At 47.0% G+C, this 22175-nt stretch overlaps 2 protein-coding genes across 2 annotated transcripts in view; both read left to right on the plus strand.

Annotated features, from left to right (window-relative positions):
* Nucleotides 1–22175, plus strand: part of LOC137524900 (uncharacterized) — a 366090-nt gene that overhangs the window by 294387 nt on the left and 49528 nt on the right. The window lies entirely within an intron of this gene.
* ATIC (5-aminoimidazole-4-carboxamide ribonucleotide formyltransferase/IMP cyclohydrolase) overlaps nt 20292–22175 on the plus strand; it is a 52415-nt gene continuing 50531 nt past the window's right edge. Inside the window, exon 1 of the mRNA XM_068245400.1 lies at nt 20292–20388. Within this exon, the coding sequence (XP_068101501.1) occupies nt 20376–20388 (13 nt within the window). The 5' untranslated portion in view covers nt 20292–20375. The remainder of the gene's footprint in view (nt 20389–22175) is intronic.

Here is a 22175-nt window from a genome sequence, read left to right on the forward strand (position 1 = left end):
CCGCCTGCATCCCTTCCCTCCCTGCTGATTAGAGGGAAGGGACAGGGGCAGGGACCGGAGCTATGCAAGAGGCGGGGGAGCAGCTGAGACTGACACTACAGATGTAAACACAGCCTCACAGCACGGCTGTGATTTATGAGGGATTGCAGAGTGCAGGGGGACCTTAGTGGGGTTTGGGATAGCAACAGAGGCTGGGCTGTATAGGCAGATCCAGCCTCTGTATGCAGATAACATTCTTTAAACACACCTCGGGTTCTCTTTAAGATAGATTCCCCATTCTCCACAGAAACACCAGACACCGCTGGTACAAGCGCCCTGGGCATCTTACTATGTTTTAAATACAAGTTAACTTCTAAAACACAGCTTGATGTTTTCCATTACATTCTTTTACTTCTTACCCGGCTCGGATTTACATCACAGGAGCCTATAGGCACAGATGTCCTGGCCCCCCCAAGACCTCACCCTTAATTAACCTACAAACCCCTGCTGAATCCCACCACAAGTGTGTTGGTTGGCTCAATGATCACTTCTTCCTTACTTTCTTTGCCCATCATTGGTAGCTACAGGTGTCCCCTTAGCACTGGGTAGCCAGTGGTAACCTCAGTATTAAGTAGCTAGTGGTGCCCCTGACTGAAGGGAGATCTCATCAGTGGAATGCAGAGAGCCGGGTGAGTAGCCTCTTATTTACACTCTGCTCAGAACTCTACAAAGAGAAGGAGAGAGGGAGGCACTAGGGGAAGGAAGTAAGCCGCCTTTCCATCATCAGGAGCCTGTAGGCAGTGCCTACAATGCCTTATGGTAAATCCGGCCCTGCTTCTTACAATCAAGCACATCTGAAGCTTTCGAAGGCCACATAAAATGGTGGGAAGGGCTTTATTTGGCCCACGGGCCTTGAGATTGACACTTGTGGTCTAAAGCGGGGATCCCCGACCTGTGGTCCGCGGCCCACTGGTGGTCCGCGGGACGCTCCCAGTTGGGCCGCAGGACTGTCCTCTTCAACCCCCCTCCCGCCCGTCCCCCGTCCCCGCGGCCGCCGCTGTTATTACCTTAACAGCGGCCGCTCTCCCCTCTCCAGCGCATTTATTTATTCAAGCAGCGTATCTCCCGGCTGCTCTGTGTGATGCGCAGGAAGAAGGGCTCGGTTACCATAGTAACGGCGATACATATCGCCGCTACAGGAAGCCGCTGCCCTGCTTCCTGCACATCACACAGAGCAGCCGGGAGATACGCTGCTTGAATAAATACATGCGCTGGAGAGGGGAGAGCGGCCGCTGTTAAGGTAATAACAGCGGCGGGGACCACCACCTGGCTATACCGGGGCGCTATCCTGGGGCACTATACTGGCTATCCGGGGGCACTATACTTGCTATCCGGGGGCACTATTCTGGCTATACTGGGGCACTATTCTGGCTATACTTAGGCACTATTCTGGCTATACTGGGGCGCTATACTGGGGCACTATACTGGCTCACTATACTGGCTATACTGGGGCACTATTCTGGCTATACTGGGGCACTATTCTGGCTATACTGGGGCACTATTCTGGCTATACTGGGGCACTATACTGGCTATACTGGGGCACTATACTGGCTCACTATACTGGCTATACTGGGGCACTATTCTGGCTATACTGGGGCACTATTCTGGCTATACTGGGGCACTATTCTGGCTATACTGGGGCACTATTCTGGCTATACTGGGGCACTATACTGGCTATACTGGGGCACTATACTGGCTCACTATACTGGCTATACTGGGGCACTATTCTGGCTATACTGGGGCACTATACTGGGGTACTGGGGCACTATACTAGGGCACTATACTGGGGCACTATTCTGGCTATAATGGCTCACTATACTGGCTACACTGGGGCATTATTCTGTCTATACTGGGTTACTATACTGGGGTACTGGGGCACTATACTGGCTATACTGGGGCACTATACTGGCTATACTGGGGCACTATACTGGCTATACTGGGGCACTATTCTGGCTATACTGGGGCACTATTCTGGCTATACTGGCTCACTATACTGGCTACACTGGGGCATTATTCTGTCTATACTGGGTTACTATACTGGGGTACTGGGGCACTATACTGGCTATACTGGGGCACTATACTGGCTATACTGGGGCACTATTCTGGCTATACTGGGGCACTATACTGGGGCACTATTCTGGCTATACTGGGGCACTATACTGGCTATACTGGGGCACTATTCTGGCTATACTGGGGCACTATACTGGCTATACTGGGGCACTATACTGGCTCACTATACTGGCTACACTGGGGCACTATTCTGGCTATACTGGGGCACTATACTGGCTATACTAGAGCACTATACTGGCTATACTGGGGCACTATTCTGGCTATACTGGGGCACTATTCTGGCTATACTGGAGCACTATACTGGCTATACTGGGGCACTATACTGGCTATACTGGGGCACTATACTGGCTATACTGGGGCACTATACAGGCCATACTGGGGCACTATACAGGCTATACTGGGGCACTAAAATGGCTATACTACTGGGGCAACTAAACTCCCTATACTGGGGCAACTATGCTAGCTATGCCACTGCACCCTCGTCAGCAATCCCCCCCCCCCCCCCCCGTAACGCGCTCCACTGTCCACTAGGACGCGCACCCGACGTCCACTCCCCCTGCGGCTGTCCCCGGAAAAAAATGTGGTCAGAAAGTGGTCCCCGGGCCGGGAAAGGATGGGGACCCCTGGTCTAAAGCATTAAACGCAGCATAAAATGAATAGTTAAAACCATTTACTGTATTGTACTAGGTACTGTGAAAGTGGCCATACATTATTCGACTCGGCGGCTGATCGAGCATCCGATTCGATTATTAGAAGTTTACAGAGGGGAGTTGCATTGTGTTTCCTGTAAAAACAGGAACACCATCCAACAGAGGGGAAAAGTTGTACCCCAGGTTCGGTGTGACGCATACAGTGAAGCATATGCTGCATACAAAGTATGGTTCACGGCCACTGTTAACACTTGTATTATGCAGCATCGCACTAAATGGGTTGGGTTATGTCCAACATCCCATTACAATATAATTCAATTGCATTAGCAATGCTATTTTATTGTCCCTTGCAATACAGCACTGTGGAGCTTTTAATTAATTTTCTTTTTTTTACTGATTTTTGTGTAAGATTTTCCCTCATTTTTTGTCCTCTGCTGCATTTGCAAGTTAGGGGATATCTCAACGGAAGCAGGAAATTTAGGCACCTGTGACCAATGGATGATTTGGGCTCCCTATAGGCGCTAAGCAAATATCGGCTATTGAGCACCCAATGCAGAAATTTGGGTGCTCAATAGATAGCAGGCATCAAACTGAAATTTTATGTTTTTTGAACTGTACAATGTTATAGTTTTTGAAATGTTTTGTCTGTTGCATTTACAAATTTTTAGTTTTTTTAAATGATCGTTTTGAAAATCATAAGGTTAGAAAGGGGGGTTTTAAGGTAAGGCATCATTTTGAAAATTATATGGTTAGGACGGGGGGGGGGGGGGGGGGGTTAGGATTAGATGTTAGGAAGGTGGGGTTTAGGGTTAGGTGTCAAAAGGGGGGGGGGTGTTAGGGTTAGGAAGGGGGGTTTTAGGGTTAGGCGTCAGGAAGGGGTTTTTTTTAGGGTTAAGCGTCAGTGAGGGGGATGTTAGGATTAGACGTCAGGAAGAGGGGTTTCAGGGTTAGGCGTCAAAAGGGGGGTTACTATTAGGCGTCAGGAAGGGGGTTTCAGGGTAAGACTCAGGAAGGGGGGGGTTAGGGTTAGGCGTCAGGAAGGGGGGTTTTAGGAATAGACGTTGGGAAGGGGGGGTTTAGGGTTAAGCGTGAGGAAGGGGGGGGGGGGGGTTTAAGGTTAGGCGTCAGGAAGGGGGTTTCAGGGTTAGACTCAGGAAGGGGGGGAGGGGTTTAGGGTTAGGCGTCAGGAAGGGGGGGTTTAGGAGAAGACATTGGGAAGGGGGGTTTTAGGGTTAGGCGTCTGGAAGGGAGGTTTTAGGGTTAGGCATCAGGAAGGTGATTGTAGGATTAGATGTTCGGAATAGGGGTTATAGGGTTAGGCGTCAAAAGGATGGGGGGCTGGGTGTTAGGGTTAGGAAGGGGGGGTTTAGGGTTAGGCGTAAGGAAGGGGGATTTTAGGGTTAGGCATCAAAAGGCGGGTTTTAGGATTAGACGCTGGGAAGGTGGGGTTTAGGGTTAGGCGTCAAAAGGGGGGGTGGGTGTTAGGGTTAGGAAGGAGGGTTTTAGAGTTAGGCGTCAGGGATGTTTTTTTTTTTTAGGATTAGGCGTTAGGAAGGGGGATATTAGGATTAGACGTCAGGAAGAGGGGTTTTAGGGTTAAGCGTCAAAAGGGGGGGTTACTATTATGCGTCAGGAAGGGGGTTTCAGGGTAAGACTCAGGAAGGGGGTATTTAGGTTTAGGCATCAGGAAGGGGGGTTTTAAGATTAGATGTTGGGAAGGGGGGGTTTTAGGGTTAGGCGTCAGGAAGGGGGGTTTTAGGAGAAGACATTGGGAAGGGGGGTTTTAGTGTAAGGCGTCTGGAAGGGGGATTGTAGGATTAGACGTTGGGAAGAGGGGTTTTAGTGTTAGGCGTCAAAAGGGAGGGTTATGGTTAGGCATCAGGAAGGGGGTTTCAGGATTAGACTCAGGAAGGGAGGATTTTAGGGTTAAGCGCCAGGAAGGGGGGGTTTAGGATTAGACATTGGGAAGGGTGGTTTTAGGGTTAGGCATCAGGAAGGGGGGTTTTAAGGTGGTTAGGCAACGGAGGGGGGACGGTTCTGTGTGAGTAGGGTTAGGTTTAGTTGTAGTAAAATACTGGTGACATTTACCAATGTTTTACTATTGTCATTTCCACTGTAAATATTTTTTCGCTTTCATTTGGGGCTCAATTCTCAATGGTATTTATCATTTACACTTACATCAGCTTCATCTGGTGCCCATTTCTTTATTGTTTAGACTTATATCAGCTTCAACGGGTCCCCATTTCTTTATTGTTTAGACTTACATCGCCTTTACTCAGTGCCCATTTTTCTTTGCGCCCCTATTTCATGCACGCATCTCAACAGGGATACAAAAAGTAATAAATATTTGAGATAAGTTATAGGTCATTAAAGTGGGATAAAATGTAATATGTGGTCTAAAGAAGGGGTATCAAACTCAATCACATAAGGGCCAAAGAAACAAATTCTTTATTACAATTTTACAATTCAGCAGGGTGGGTGAGAAGGTCTCTGGTGGGCACCTTTAAAGAGACTCTGAAGTCTCCCTAAAATGAGGTTTTTAGTTTAAGGCTGCTTACACACTAAGACGTTACAGGCGCACGTTAGTGCGCCTGTAACGCTCCCCCAACGCACAGCAATATAACACAAGTGGGCTGTGTACACAGCCCACGTTGCGTTACATGTAACTCTGCACGTTCTGCCGAAAGTGCAGCATGCTACGGCATTAGAGCGGCTATAGCCGCGTTACACTGTTTGCACATGCGCAATGGGGGGTGAGAGGAGGCGGGGAGATGCTGCTACAGTAGCCGCGCACATGGCTACTTAATATTCACTGCACTGGCGGCTGCTGATTGACTGGCGGGACCACGTGATGCGGAGTGTCTCGCTCCGCATCACGTGGTCCCGCCGGCCAATCAGCGCCACTCTGGGAGACCTTATACGGATAGAGCCGCCTAACGCGGCTCACTCTACCGTCCTCTCCCGCACCACCATGCGTTGCATTAGGTGCGCGTTATGCGACCTTAACGTAGCACCTAACGCAACGTCTTGGTGTGCAAGTAGCCTTAAAACCTCATTACCATTATTGTCCGACCTAAAACGCCACATCCCCGCGGCTGAAACCCCCCTCGATCACCCCAAACTCACGGGGGTACACGCAGGCAACTTCCGCATAGAGGCAGCGCAGGCTCTGCCTCTATGCGCGTCAATCAGCGCCGGATCGCCGCCCCTCTCAGTCTTCCTTCACTGAGAGGGGAGGGGAGAGGCGGAGTTACGTGCTGATTGACGCGCATAGAGGAGGCAGCAAAATTCACGACCAAGAAAGTCGTTGATTTTGCTGCCCTGTACCCCTGTGAGTTAGGTGTGATTCAGCCGCGGGAATGCGGCGTTTTAGGTGGGACAATAATGGTAATGAGGTTTTTAAAATAAAAACCTCATTTTAGGGAGACTTCAGAGTCTCTTTAAATATCAGGGACAAGTTTGCTGTCATCTGCAGTAAAAACAGGAAGAGAAGAGCGCCAACCTGTGCTGTATACTTTATTCCGTGAATATGCTCACAGCAAACTGGAAATTACATTTGTAATGTAGGATGCTCAGGCAAGTGGGTAATAAGAGTGGCAGATCAAACTTGAAAACAAAGCTTGCCCGCAGCTTTCGGAAGTATGGACATGAAGGACAAAGATGTGGTGCTAATGTGGGGTGTGCATGTTTGCCAACTCCCCTATCTGTATACGACCAATGACAATGGGAGATGGGGAGGGTAAACGCACGCACACATGGATGTGCACTAAGCAAAAAAAATATCATGTGCATACCTAAATCAGTGACATCCTGTTCTCTCCTCAGAAACATCAGATGCAGCTACCGGTAGTACAAGCGATGGGGCATTCTACTATGTTGTAATTTCCAGTTTGCTGTGAGCACTTGCACAGCACAGCTTGGTGCTTTCCAATCACTCCTTTTTTTCACTGCTTGCAATCATGTACATTTGAAGCTCTCGAGGGCCACATAAAATGGTAAGAAGGGCCTTATTTAGCATGTGGACCTAGAGCTTCACACCTGTGGCCTAAAGCATTAAACACACCATAGAATGAATAGCTTAACCACTCGAGGACTGCAGTGATTAACCCCCCTAAAGACCAGACACATTATTGTGAAAATGGCCACTGCAGCTTTAAGGCCAAGCTGCAGGGCCGCACAACTCAGCACACGAGTGATTCCCCCCCCCCTTTTCCCCCCACCAACAGGGCTCTCTGTTGGAGGGGTCTAATCGACCCCCCCCCCCCCCCCGAATGTTTATTTATTGTTAGATAAATGTTTATTTTTTAAATAAATTTTGCTGGTTTTTTTTATCTGTTTATATTCCCCCCTCCTTCCCTTTCCCCGCTGGCCAATCCCCGTGATCAGCTGTCATAGGCTTCAGCCTATGACTGCCGATAGTCAGGAGGGGACAGCCGTGTCACATGGCTGTCCCCAGTACAGCGCTGTTGCTGATCACAGCGCTGTACAAGTAAATAGACGGCGATCACGCCGTCTAAGTCTCCCGAGTGGCTGTTGCCGCTCGGAGACTGAAGAGGGGGCGGAGCTCCGCCCTCCGAGCATGAGCGCGCGATCTCATGCAAATTAGAGCCCCAGGACTTGACGCCAATTGGTGTTAGGCGGTCCTGGGGCTGCCGCCGCGACCACGCCCATTGGCGTGGGGCGGTCGTTAAGTAGTTAAAACATTTGACTGGTTTACAATGTACTGGAAGGGTTAATACTCATGCTTTTCACTTTATTCAGCTGCTAATTGATAAGATTGCCATTGCCAGCCATCATTATCAGATTGTGTTGGAAGTGTATACACTGTGTAAGCAAGGGACAAAAGTGCTGTATCCAGGGGAAGCAGAAAACGTTCTCTCCTTTATTTTCTCATAAATTACTTAATTACAAGTCAAGCTTAAAATCTGTACTGCAGCCAGCAACATACAGTTAGCTTCAGTGAGGTGTAAATACTATATGGTATTTGAATGACATCAGACAAGTCTTGAAGAAGCTGTGAAAAAAAACAACGTTGTAGTCTTACCTTAGAAGAGGGAAGCCTCTAGACAATCCAGAAGCTTCTCACCTCCTCCTTGACCCCACCGTCATTGCCCGGGACCCTTTAGTTCATGGCTACGCTCCCCTTTGTTCATGAGTGTGGCTGTACTGAGCCTGCGAAACCACAAAAACATATCCTACAAGAGCTTGTTGGATATGTTCAAAGGGTCTGTCTGTGCGTAGAGATGGTGGGGTCGAGGAAGAGATGAGAAGCCTCTGGACTATCCAGAGGCGTCTCTCTATCTAAGTATTTTTTTATATTCGTTGTTTACTGTGTTTAATGCTTTAGAGCAAACATGTAATTTTCAATTTAATCCCACTTTCAGATAACAGTTGTCAAATGGTTGAGAGGCTATATGTAGGCTCTGTGTAGTATGCAATCCAAGTGCAGTCAGGGAATTCTGTAAAAGGGTTAATTTTTCCTGCCAATTCCCTGCAGTCGATCACTGTTAAAAATCTGCCATAAATCTATACACCAACAGGTCACATTATTTGTAATCTCATTTGATTTTTTTTTTAGCAAAAATTGATAAATTTATCTATCTGATCAAATGTGAGTGGCAGTAGATCGACGACTCATAGCGTTGCATTCGATTGAGCAATGCAACGCTGCTGTTCAACAGGTATTCAATAGCTTTCAGCATATATTTCATGGTGAAATCTATTGAAGATCTGTGCAGCGTGTAGATTGAATAGATCCGATCAGATCAAAGAAGAATCTATCTTTTTGCCACAAGTGGCAATTTATGGGCAAAGTAAGAGTTATGTATCTGAGCAAATGGTTGATTCTTTGTAAGACGCCTTTCTTGCAGCAAGGAATACAGGAAGTAGATGCTCGACATCCCAGGAACAGTGTTTTGCTGCCACCATGAGGTGCTATTTGGTTTCAAGTAAGCATACAGTCATTATTAATTCACATTGGTTATACTGCAGAATCCCTTTATAGTGACTGGGCAAAGTAGTTTACTATATCAAAAATTGTCATAGTCAAGCACATAAAGTAAAGGAATGTATCATAATCAATCAATAATTGGGGGTCATTATTTCCCTTTAATGCTTCAGCAAATAAGCATAGACAATTGTCTAAGCTAGATCATAATGCATAGTGCTCAATATGCAGGGATTTGTATATAGTAATCATGCAACAGCTTGCACAGTAAGCATAGGTCTAACCAGTTAATGCAGTTACAATAGTTATAGGGCCAGATCCAATTCACTTTTTAAAGTAAGTTTATTAGTAAGTTTTGTCCCAGGAGATACTGTGTTTTTTCATCTTGTTTAAAATAACTTTTCAGCTCTCTGCAGTTGAAAAAGTATTTTCTTACTTAATAGGATGTGAAAATATCACCAAGGAGAAAACTCAGACAAAAAAAGGGAATTGGATCAGGCCCATAATGTGTAGGGTGCCCTCCTGACTGATGTACAACGCATACTCCCGCCCACTGTCCACTATAGCCAGATACAGAATACCGCTCGGGCCAAAATATAGGTTTACTACAATAGAAGTCCTATTATATTTGAGTTAATTATAACACGCGCTACTCCCATATACTTATAATGGTGCTTGGCCGAGACCTGGACATTTAGTTTACTATACTCAAAGTTTTACTATATCATAGTATACTATAACGAGATTATACTGTTTATAGATTAACCCTCCTGGCGGTCTATTAAAAACCGCCAGGGGCAGCGCAGCAGTTTTTTTTTTTTTTTTTATTTTTTTTAAATCATGTAGCGAGCCTAGGGCTCACTACATGATAGCCGCTGTGCAGCGGCATCCCCCCACCCTCTTCAATCTCCTCCGGTGAGGAAGCCCGTCCGGTAATCCCGTTCTGAACTGGATTTCTATTAGAGCTTCCCCCGTTGATGTCGTGACGTCAAAGGGAGTCCCGATCCACCCCTCAGAGCTGCCTGGCACTGATTGGCCAGGCAGCGCATGGGGTCTGAGGGGGGCGGCGGGTAGCGGCAAATCGGCGCGGAGCTGTGGCGATCGGTGTGCACACGCAGCTAGCAAAGTGCTAGCTGCATGTAGCAAAAAAAAAATTATGCAAATAGGCCCAGCAGGGCCTGAGAAATCCTCCTGCGCGGCTTACCGCCAGGAAGGTTACAGGAAACCAGACACAGAAACAACTAAAAATTTGATACTTACCCGGGGCTTCCTCCGAAGTGAACACTTTGACCCAGAAAAGAATAAATACAATGGGCTTGATTCACAAAGCAGTGCTAACAGTTAGCACGCTTGTGAAAAGCCCAAATAACCCCGCGCACACTTTAATGGCGCACCCGATGCGCCTGTAAGGTCGCACGGAGTGCGACCTTAGCGGCGCATAATGCGCCATTAAGGTGGCACCCCATGCAACCTTATAGGAGCATCGGGAGCGCCATTAAAGTCGCACCACGATGCGACTTTGCGCACGCACGGCGCTGTGCGCGCGCAAAACTTTGCACGCGGGGTTATTTTAGAAAACGGTGCTAACCCAGTTAGCACCCAGTTATCACGCCTAAAGTCTTTTAGGCGTGCTAACTGGGTTAGCACCGCTTTGTGAATCAAGCCCAATGTATTTATTCTTAAAAACGCTCACACAATCGCTGCACAAAGCGATTTTGTGACCATTTGCGGTTTTCCTATACCTTCCATTGAGGCAAAATCGCTTCAAAAATTGTACAGGCAACACTTTGTTAAACGCACAGTGTATGAACTTCGCTGAAATGAACTTTCTCATAGAGATTCATTGCACAAGCGTTTTGTGGGCGATTTTAATAATCGCCTGCGCTTGTAAAAAAGCCGAAAACGGCCCTAGTCTGAACGAGTCCTCAGTCTGTGTGTATGAGTCTGTTTTTTCTGTCCAATGCATCCCCAGCATCCCTTTATATGTGCTGCAGCCACCAGAGGGAGCTCTTCTGTATACCAGTTTACAGAGATTCACATCTAAAGGAACACAGAAAAGCTATTTAAAGGACAACTGTAATTGGAGGAATACGGAAGCTGCCATATTTATTTCCATTTAGACAATACAAATTGCCTGGCTAGTCTGCTGACTCTTTGGTTTTAATACTTTTAGCCATAAACCCTGAACAAGCATGCAGCAGATCAGGTGTTTCTGACATTATTGACAGATCTGACAAGATTAGCTGCATGCTTGTTTGTGGTGTTATTCAGACACTGCTGCAGCCAAATAGATTAGCAGGGCTGCCAGGCAACTACCTGTAGTATTGTGTAAAAGGAAATAAATATGGCAGTCTCCATATATCTCTTGTTACAGTTGTCCTTTAAAATCATACCTTCCAACTTTTTGAGATGAGAAAGTGGGACACGTAAGCCACACCCCTGATCACCCCCCGACACACCCCCTAATCACGCATACCATAAAGATTTCATAAGGAAAATATGCTGTTTTCTAATTCAAACCACACTGGTCCTTTCTTTCCTGGTTCATTTTCTTTCATATTAACATTTTAAAATTAGTAATATATCAATTTAAAGGATGGAAATAAAGTGTAGAGTCAATTAAACACATTTTTTTAGTAGATAAATATATATATTTACATAGAAAGAGGGGAAAAGTCCTGAAAGAGGGACAAATGAGGAGCAAAGAGGGACAGGGCTCCCAAAGAGGGACTGTCCCTCCAAAAGAGGGACAGTTGGGAGCTATGTTTAAAATGTCTCCTTCCCATGCTCTTTGTTCTGAAGTCCAGGCCTCAGGAGTATTGGACCAAATGGGGTGAGAAGCAGGGCTGTGTGGCTCTCCCTATTGGCGGTCTGCTACAGTACATCTGTCAATGTTACCACTTGGAGAGAGTGAGTTATCGGCTGGTCAGAGCTGGAGGTAAATACTGAACACTTTTGCTTGATTTGCCTTAATCTTTGTGAATTGCAATTTCTTGAGGTATTTACTGCTCAAGTCAGTAATTAGCCTCACTAGACAGGTAATTTTACTTTTCAGTGCAGTTATACGTTTAGTGAACTGGCATTTGGCAAGGTGATCCGTAAAACCAGCTCTTTTCTACATTACCGAATGTGGCAATGTTTAGTGAATTGAGGCCATAGTGTAAACGGTGGAGTGCTGTGCACCGCACATGCGTGAACCAATGGAAATCCCATTGATTTACTTCCTGCCCTGTACATCACTGAACAGAGGGCAGCGCTATGCATATGAACCTGTCAGCACACTCTGCCGTAGGGTCATATGTTTGTCCTTTTTTGCACTGCGATTGGATGCAGCAGGAACACCACATCCCCACCACAATGCAAAAAATGAGTGTAAAACCGGCCTTCATCAGAATAAGAATCAATTTATTTTCGCCAAGTAAGTTTGCACCTACAAGGAATTTGTCTTGGCAGTTGCTTAACAAACACAAACAAAAACAATACAAGGACAGACAGTGTGTATATTACAAGTCAAGGACATTATAAGTATAGTTGCAGTAAGCAATGTGAGAATTGTTCATTTTCAGTTCTGTGCTGATTACTTTCAAGTCCTAGCAGCTCTAACGTGGTTCAGCATTAAGTATGGCTACCGCTTTAGGAAAAAAGCTGTTCCTGTGTCTAGAGGTTTTGGTAGCGATTGACCGGAATCGTACTCCTGAAGGCATGCGCTGGAAGATGGAGTGTGCAGGGTGAGAGGGGTCAGAGGCAATTTTGGTTTCTCTCTTTCTGCACCTGCTAGCGTAAAGATCCTGCAGGGAAGGTAAGCTACAGCCAATTATCCTTTCCGCTGATCGGATGATGCACTGCAGCCTCCCCTTTTCTAATGCTGAGCAGGAGCCGAACCATACAGTCATAGATGATGTTATGGTGGATTCGATGATTGCAGTGTAGAACTGCACCATTCGATTTTGAGGTAGGCCAAACTTTTTCAGCTGCCGTAGATGGTACATCCTCTGTTTGCTTTCTTGACAATAGTGGCAGTGTTGTTGTCCCATTTTAGGTCGTTTGAGATCGTGGACCCAAGAAACTTGAATGACTCTACCTGGGTTACTGGGTTATTGTGGATCCATTTATGGTTAAAGAGAATCTGTATTGTTAAAATCGCACAAAAGTTAACATACCAGTGCGTTAGGGGACATCTCCTATTACCCTCTGACACAATTTCGCCGCTCCACGCCGCATTAAAAGTGGTTAAAAACAGTTTTAAAAAGTTTGTTTGTAAACAAACAAAATGGCCACCAAAACAGGAAGTAGGTTGATGTACAGTATGTCCACACATAGAAAATACATCCATACACAAGCAGGCTGTATACACCCTTCCTTTTGAATCTCAAGAGATCATTTGTGTGTTTCTTTCCCCCTGCAGCTATCTTCCACTGAAGTGTCAGGCTGTTTCTTCCTGCAGAGTGCAGACAGCTCTGCCTGTATGTAATTCCTCAGTATGTGAAAGCCCAGCCAGCTCAGAGGAGGATTTATCCAGCTTGTAAAAGATAATAGAGCAGAGAGAAGCTGCACTAATCTAAATAACACACAGGCAGTGTGCAGAGAGGGGCCAGGAGGGGGGAGATGCATCACAGAACTACAACACTGAAGAGCTTGGCAGCCTTCCAGACACAGGCTGACAAGTCTGACAAGAGAGAGATAAGTTGATTTATTACAGAGATGGTGATAGTAGAACATGCTGCAGTAAGCCAGAGCACATTAGAATAGATTTTGGAACTTGTAGGATGGAAGAAAACCGGATGAAATTTTTGTTACGGAGTCTCTTTAAGGGGAGGTGCATGGGGGGAGATCTCCTAAAGTCTATTATCATCTCCATAGTTTTGAGAGCGTTTAGTTACAAGTTGTTGCTGCTGCACCAGGAGGAAAGCTGTCTCACCACATGCCTGTATGCAGACTTGTCCCCGTTTTGTATGAAACCAACTACTGTTGTGTCGTCTGCAAACTTCAGAACCTTAACAGATGGATCTGTAGAGATGCAGTCATTGGTGTAAAGTGAGTAGAGCAGTGGGGAAAGCGCACAGCCCTGGGGTGCACCAGTACTGACTGTCAGAGAGCTTGATGTGAGTTTATCAAGTCTAACACGCTGTCTTCTGTCGGTTAAGAAATCGGTTATCCATTTGCAGATGGTTTCAGGTATGTGTAGCTGGGAGAGCTTGCTGTGCAGCAGTGATGGAATTATGGTATTAAATGCAGAGCTGAAATCTATAAATAAAATCCTGGTGTAGGTTCCTGGGGTGTCTAGATGCTGTAGTACATAATGCATACACATGTTCACGGCATCGTCTGCGGATCTATTAGGCCTGTAGGCGAATTGCAAACAGTCCAGCAGGGGATTTGTGATAGGTTTCAGATAAGTCATTATCAGTTTTTCAAATGCTTTCATGACCAATAATGTCAGGGCAACAGGCCTGTTATCATTTAATAATGTAGGTTTTGTTTTTTTGGGAATTGGTACAATAGTTGAGCTTTTAAAACAGGCAGGAACAATTGAGAGTTCTAGAGATGCTTTGAATATGTCTGTGAATACAGGTGCTAATTGATCGGCACAGAGATTCAAGCATTTCACAGAGACAGTGTCTGGCCCCATTGCTTTCCTAGTGTTTTGTCTTTTGAAGAGTCTATTTACATCTGATTGGCATATTGTTAGAGCATGCACATCTGGGGACAGGTTAGCAGATTGTGTCTGGTCCTTACCTTTATGCATTACAGGTAGTCCATGGGTTACGAACGCCCGACTTACGAACAACCCGCCAATACGAACGCCCGCCGACCCGCCACGATGACATCACGCAGCCCGGGGACTACCTCTTGTGCCCCCTTTCCTAATGCAGAGTATGCGCAGCAGAAGCGACTACAAGTCTCACCTCATCCATGGTGGCTCCGGGCCAATCAGCAGCGTCCTCTTTCCCCTCAATGCTCCTCCCAGCGGCTTCCCTAGCGTCGCGTAATGGCGAAATCAAAAAGAGCCCACGCGGCTCCTTCTGATTGTGTCATTACGCGACGCTACTAGTGAAGCCGCTGGGAGGAATGGTGAAGGGAGAGAAGACGCCGCTGATTGGCCCGAGGCTGCCATGGATGAGGATGAGCTTCTGCTGCGCATACTCTGCATTAGGGGGCACAGGAGGCACACGGAGACACAGAGGGGGACACTGGAAGCACAGGGGACAGAGAAGGAACAGCGTTCCGACTTAAGGATGGATTCAGATTAAGAACGAGCCTACAGTCCCTATCTCGTTCGTTAACCGAGGACTACCTATACTAAAAAGTTCACACCTATATAATGCTCAGCAATTCTCTGTCTGAGGGGGCGATTTGAACACCTAACATATTGTATCCTGCAAATTTCACAACTGACTACATAAATAACGTTTTTGGTATCACAATTCATGTATTGTTTTAAATGAGAGGTCTGGCCGCTTGAATATGAAGTGACAAGACTTTGCATTTACATGCAGATGGCAATATTTGCATGTGAGGTACCTGTATTTTGTAGGAACCAAAATGTCTAATGCTGGGTACACACTATGAGATTTTATGGTCGATTTACTGTCAGATCGATTATTTCCAATGTGTCCAATTTGCTTTCCAATCGATTTCTGAGCATTTTCCGATCGATTTCAGTTAACTTTAATAGGAAATCAATCTGAAAATGCTCGGAAATCGATCGGAAAGCAAATCGGACATGTTGGAAATAATCGATCTGACAGTAAAGCGACCATAAAATCTCATAGCGTGTACCCAGGCCAGCATGAGCCAGGTCTGTCGGGACATTCTCGAAAGCCATCACAAAAATCTAGGGACCAACAAGGCCCTTCTAGAGGAACATTTGCTACCTCGATCAATAACCTCATGAATCTTACCATCTGCATGTAACACCGGTTTGTATAATTTCAGTTATTTTATTATACTCTATGCTGTAAGTAGTAAAAATAGGGTTTCCCTTCACCCCCTCCTGTCTGGAGTGACCAGAACCAATGAGCGACTGTCCATCCATCCTACTTGCTATCCAACTGAAATTATCCATGGAGGTAATCTCTATCAGACAGACGCTTCTCAACCAGACTATACAAATCCGGATTCAAACAATTGTGCTTCACTCTAATAAATTCTCCCATCGGGATTGCGCGTTAACATGGTTTAAGAAATGCATCCAGTTCAGATGAGGAGCCTCCTTAAATCATCGTCAATGTAGCGACCGTATCAAATTATGCAGACGCTAAAAGGGTTTCCAGCTCCAAAAATGTGGAGCTCCTCTCACCACTCCATATAGAGGTTAGCGAGTGAGGGTGAAATTTTTGCCCCATGGCAACTCCACACCTTTGAAAATAGAAACGATTGTCAAAACTGAAAAAATTGTCATTTAAGTTCCTGTGGGGAGCTGGAATACTTTGTAAGGTGCATATCCAAATCTCTTAAAGAGACTCATAGATGAGTCATAAGGCAGTTTTTTTACTTACCTGGGGCTTCCTCCAGCCCCATAAGCACGGATGCGTCCCTCGCCGTCCTCCTGCAGTCTTCCATTCAGTCGTGGTGAGCCCCGGTAACAGGATCAGTTACGTCAGTCCAGGTCTACTGTGCATGCGCAGTAGATCCGCGCATGGGCAGAACACACAGACTGGCTTCAACTGAGCCCGTTACAGGGGCTCACCGTGGCTGAAAGGGGTACCGCAGGAGGTCGGCCTCAACGCCCCCGAGCTTATGGGGCTGGAAGATGCTGGGCATACACGGTTCGTTTTTGCCGCTCGATTCTCCTGCTCGATCGTTTCACCGCAGTCAATTTTCTTATCTTCCGCTAATTTTTGTTATCTTTTTCTATTCACTGCAATCTGGAATCGAGCAGCGAAACATTTGAGCGGGAGATCGAAGAAGTTGGAAATTATCTATTGAGCCAACTTAAAGTGAACCTTAAGTAAAAAAAAAAAGAGTTTTACTCACCTGGGGCTTCCCTCAGCCCCCTGCAGCTGTCCGGTGCCCTCGCAGCCTCGCTCCGATCCTCCTCTCCCCGCCGGCGACAGGCGCAGACAGGCTGGGAACGCGAGTGATTCTTCGCGTTCCCGGCCGCAATAGCACCCTCTATACTGCTATTGTGGCCTTGGCTGGGAACGCGAAGAATCACTCGCGTTCCCAGCCTGTCGGCGCCTGTCGCCGAAACCGGAAGTAGCCGCCGGCGGGGAGAGGAGGAACGGAGCGAGGCTGCGAGGGCACCGGACAGCTGCAGGGGGCTGAGGGAAGCCCCAGGTGAGTAACTTAAAGGGGAACTGAAGAGAGAGCTATATGGAGGCTGTCGTGTTTATTTCCTTTTAATCAATACCAGTTGCCTGGCAACCCTGCTAATCTATTTCTCTGCAGTAGTATCTGAATAAAACCAGAAACAAGCATGCAGCTAGTCTTGTCAGATCTGACTTTAAAGTCTGAACCACTGAAACACCTGATCTGCTGAATGCTTGTTCAGGGGCTATGGTTAATAGTATTAGAGGCAGAGGATCAGCAAGGCTGCCAGGCAACTGGTATTGCTCAAAAGGAAATAAACATGACAGCCTCCAAATACCTCTCTCTTCAGTTCCCCTTTAAAGTGAATGGGAACCGCATTTTAAAAAAAATGAAGCAAATACTTACCTAAGGAGAGGGAAGGCTCTGGGTCGTATAGAGCCTTCCATCTCCTCTCTCTGTGCTCTCTATCCTGTGCTGCCCCCCCCCCCCCCATTTCAATCCCCCGCCGAATGCGTATTTGGAAATCTTCGGGAGCCGTGTCCTCCCGAAGACGTGCGGCTCCATACTGCACAGGCGTGAGCGTGCAAGAGAGCGTGCTTGCGCAGGTGCAGTACAGGGCGGCCCTTCTTCAGGAGCACTCGGGCTCCCTGAAGACTTCTGAAGCCTCCTTCGGCCAGGTAAAGCAGTATTTGACTAATTTAGTCAAATACTGCTACCGGGCGAGCCAGCACCGGAACGAGGGGACCAGGAGAGGAGCGGGAAGGCTGTATACGACCCAGAGCCTTCCCTCTCTTTGGGTAAGTATCTGTCTCATTTTTTAAAATGCGGTTCCCATTCACTTTAAGGTTCACTTTAATGGCTCAAAAATGAGCCGTGTATGCCCAGTATTATAGACATTACACAGAAGCTTCCAGAAAAACCTGGCTCACAATAGGTCTTATCTGAGGCTACAGAAGTTTCCAGTAAGGCCATTGTTTCATTAAGTAACCAAGTCTATAGACAACTCAGCAGGTATCACCTACAGCTATCTAAAGGCTGCCATGCACTGGTCAATTGCCACCAGATCGACCAACAGATAGATCCCTCTCTGATCAGAGAAGGGATCTGATCTGATCAGAGAGGGATCTATTGGCTGCACATACACTGCACACATTTCAGCAATAAATCGATTCACAACCTGTCAGGACCAGATTTACCTCACAGGAGCCTATAGGCACAGATGTTCTGGCACCTTTGATTTCACCCTTCATAAACCTACAAACACCCAAACTGCCCCACATGTGTGCAAGTGTCCTAGACCCCAGCTCTTCAGGAAGACTGGGACAATGACTTTGGGACAACATATTGAACAGATTGTCCTCTACTGCTTTGGACATAATTGAATGCTTAAAGTGGCCAAACACTTAAGCAGGCCATACACTGGCTCGATTCCCGGCCGTTTCGACAGCACATTCGATCCTGGGATCGAATCTGCTGCCAATCGTTTGCGGTAAACGCAGCCGCCGATCCGATTTCCTCCCGAAATCGGATCGGTCCGTCGATCGCGCCGTGCGGGAAATTACCCTCGATCGCCCGCGGGTAAAGTGCGCGTCGCTAGCGGCGGCCGATCCGATCAAGTATACATTACCTGAGGCTGGCTCCCGGGCGTCTTCTCCACGCTGCACGGCTCTGTTCCGGCTCCATCCATCCCGGCGCTTCCTGTGTCACTGCAGTGACCAGGAAGTTCAAATAGAGGGCGCTCTATTTGAACTTCCTGGTCACGGAGTAACACAGGAAGCGCCGTAATGGAGCCGGAACAGAGCCGTGCAGTGCGGAGAAGATGCCCGGGAGCCAGCATCAGGTAATGTATACGGGGGGGGGGGGGACAGGCGGCAGGAGCAGCTCAGCAGATGGTGAATCGGTTTCAGGCTGAAATCGATTCACAATCTGTTTGCAGTAAAGGCAGCCATACGATCCCTCTCTGATCAGATTCGATCAGATAGGGATCTGTCAGCTGGTCGATCTAATGGCACATCGACCAGTGTATGGCCACCTTTATAGATTTGCAGCAGACTCGACCATCACATAGATTTCTGTCAGATGCCTGTCAAGTCGAATCTGACAGGAATCTATCTGATGTGTGCCACATACTAGGAACAGATTTTCAATAGATTTCAGAATGAAATCTATTGGAAATCGTTCTAACTGCATTATTGGACCATTAGATATACAATACAATAACATTTCTATAGCTTTTTCTATAGCTATTTCTATGGCTTTTCTCCCGTCGCGATCGGTGGATGAAGACGCGGCGGTGAATTGATCCTAGAAGCCGCATGAGGCGTCCAGGGTCGCCTGAAACAACGGGGAAAATTGGGTTCAGAAAGCCGCGTTTGCGCAATCGACAGTAATTGTGCAATGTTAAATGCTCCCATTCACTTGAATGGGACCGTTTAGGTTCAGACAGGCAGTTTCCAACTTCTCGTCTGTCTCGCAGCATCTCGTTCGGGGGCATTTCTGCAGCAATCGTCTGCGTCCGTCTGCGGTTTTCGTCCTCACAAGGGGACATGAAGACGCAGTGGTGAATCAACCCTAGAGGCCTGATGAGGCGTCCAAGGTCGCCTGAAACGACGAAGAAAATCAGGGTCAGAATGCCGCGTTTGCGCAATCGACGGTAACCGCGTGATGTTAAACGCTCCCATTCACTTGAATGGGAACATACATTTAACCGACAAGTCCCGCATACTTGTAAACGCCGCTAAGTGTCTGTGTGAACAGGCTCTAATTAAGGTATGCGTTTTTCTTGCGGCAGGAAGTCTATAGGAAACAGATGGTAGGCTTATTATGTTTGCGATCCAGCTGCGAAAAATGCAGCGGGTAGGGCATTTCACATTTGCGGTCGCATCGTGCATTCCGATTGACAATGTAAGCGCATCATATTAATAAGGATGCATTTACCATTGTTTTTGGTTGTTGTGTTCCAGTAAGCACAGCGTTTTTCCCTGCAGTGTGAACGGTCACAAGCATCAAACACAACTGTGGGTACCATGGCAAGGGCAGTGATTGATACAGGTATATGCATACTATAATAATAATAATAATCTAGAGAAACACTTGTTCCAATCTCCAGACCAATGTTGCACTGATTCTTCCGCCTTTGCGCTAAGCCACGCTCTACGCGCAGACAGCCCCTGTATTATTGAGTGAGGCAGAGAGATTACGCCAGAGTTCAAAACCAGAGCTGGCCGCTGGCCACATGTGCGCAGACCGCCCACTACTCTGACTGACAGCAGCTGTCACACGGCGCCACGCCCCTAACCTTACCTTTTTAATAAAGCCCGGCCTCTCTGTGTGACGTTTTGATTATCCCCGCCAGTCTGCTCTGCTGCTGGGCCGATTGTCTGTACCCACGTGTGCGCCGCTTCCTGCGTGTAGAGATGGCTGCGGTGGGTGAGTAGGATCTGCTCTGTCTCGTTACTGTCTTTACCTTCTGTCAGCTTCCATCACCAGTCAGAACTGTGATCATCACACCTGCAGGTTTCGTCTCTTCCCCGCTACGCAGGAACTCCATCCCTTGTCTCTTGTTACTTTTTATATACGGTTCCCCTACTTTCCACCCAAAAATGATTACTGTCTGAGCTAATAATGTGTTTGAATCCGTTCTCTATCATTAGACCTTTTCAACCAAAATACTAGAACCAAGTGACTTTCAGTGATGTTCCAGAACACAACTTTGGTGGGGATTCAGGATGGAAATGGTGGTTGGTTCGGAAAAATGTAGGTAGCTTAATCTTTGAAAGACTTACTGGGGTCATATCAGATCTTAGTGAAAGCTGAAATAGTGGTGAACATGTGCCCTTGCAGCTTTAAAATGGAACTTATTAAATCTGTCCAACACCTAAAGTTTTTGCTGTGACTACCATGTGCTACATAATAATTAAGCACTGCTCCCTGTGATCTGATGAGTCCCTATTTAATGCTGGGTACTCACAATGCAATTCCCCAACTGATGGGCATTGGAGGCTTATGTCCAATCTGCTCCTTTTCAATCACTAGATCAATATTCCAAAGTTATGGGAAAATTGATCCGGTTATTGATTGGAAGCAGTTTGGACATGAGCACATGATGTGAATTCCTGTTAGATTACGCATTGATCAGATAGGAAATTGCTTTGTATGTACCCAGCATTAAGCGTTTGCTAGATGTGGTTTGTAAAGTATCCAGTCTGGGTATCGTGTTCTCCTGCGCAAGAAGCGTAGCAAATCAGGCCCTGTGACACTATTTAGTGGTAAACTGATTATACCATACAGTACAAGTCATGCTCTGCCATGTGATGTTGCACAGTAATGGCTCAGTACTTCTAGATTAATCATGTGTCATGAGGTAAATTAAATGTCTCTGAACAGGAGGCTACCAAAATTGTCACTGTGTAATGCATAAGTGTATATTATTCTCCATCCGCCAAGAAATATCCAATCTCCAATCTTCACCTCCCACCCCCTCCCAACCAGCTCCTCCTCCACCCTATCCTCCCCTCACAACCTTCACTCCTACTACCACCGAGGAAGTCAACTACCTACTGCAGACTTTCCATACCACTACTTCGCCCCTTGATCCCATCCCTTCTGATTTACTCCTGCCTCACTTCACGGAATTGGCCCCAGTCCTCACTACCCTGTTCAACCTCTCCCTATCCACAGGCACCTTCCCCTCAGACTTCAAGCAGGCCACTGTACTACCCCTGCTCAAGAAACCCTCCCTCGACCCCTCGCTACCCTCCAACTACCGTCCTATCTCCCTCCTCCCCTTTGCCTCAAAACTCCTGGAGCGTCTGGTTCACAAACTCCTGACCCAGTACCTCAATGCCAACTCAATCCTAGACCCACTGCAATCTGGATTTCGGCCTGCCCACTCAACCAAAACTGCTCTCACCAAAGTGGTCAATGACTTTGCCTTAGCTAAAGCTGAAGGTAAATACTCCATTCTCCTCCTCCTTGACCTTTCAGCAGCTTTTGACACAGTAGATCATCGGTACTTATCCGTTAGCCGGGCACATCCGGCAGGTGGCGCTAATTACTATTCCCCCTCCAGGCCGACATGGATAGTAGGGAAAGCTGTAACTCTGGTGGAGTTTTGTCGCCACCTAGAGGATGCGCCTGGCTAACGGATAAGTACCGATCATCCCCTACTCCTCCAGTCCATCCAGTCCTTGGGCATTCACGATCTCGCCCTGTCC

This window comes from Hyperolius riggenbachi, chromosome 7, assembly GCF_040937935.1.
Source record: "Hyperolius riggenbachi isolate aHypRig1 chromosome 7, aHypRig1.pri, whole genome shotgun sequence".
In the NCBI taxonomy this organism is placed as follows: domain Eukaryota; kingdom Metazoa; phylum Chordata; class Amphibia; order Anura; family Hyperoliidae; genus Hyperolius; species Hyperolius riggenbachi.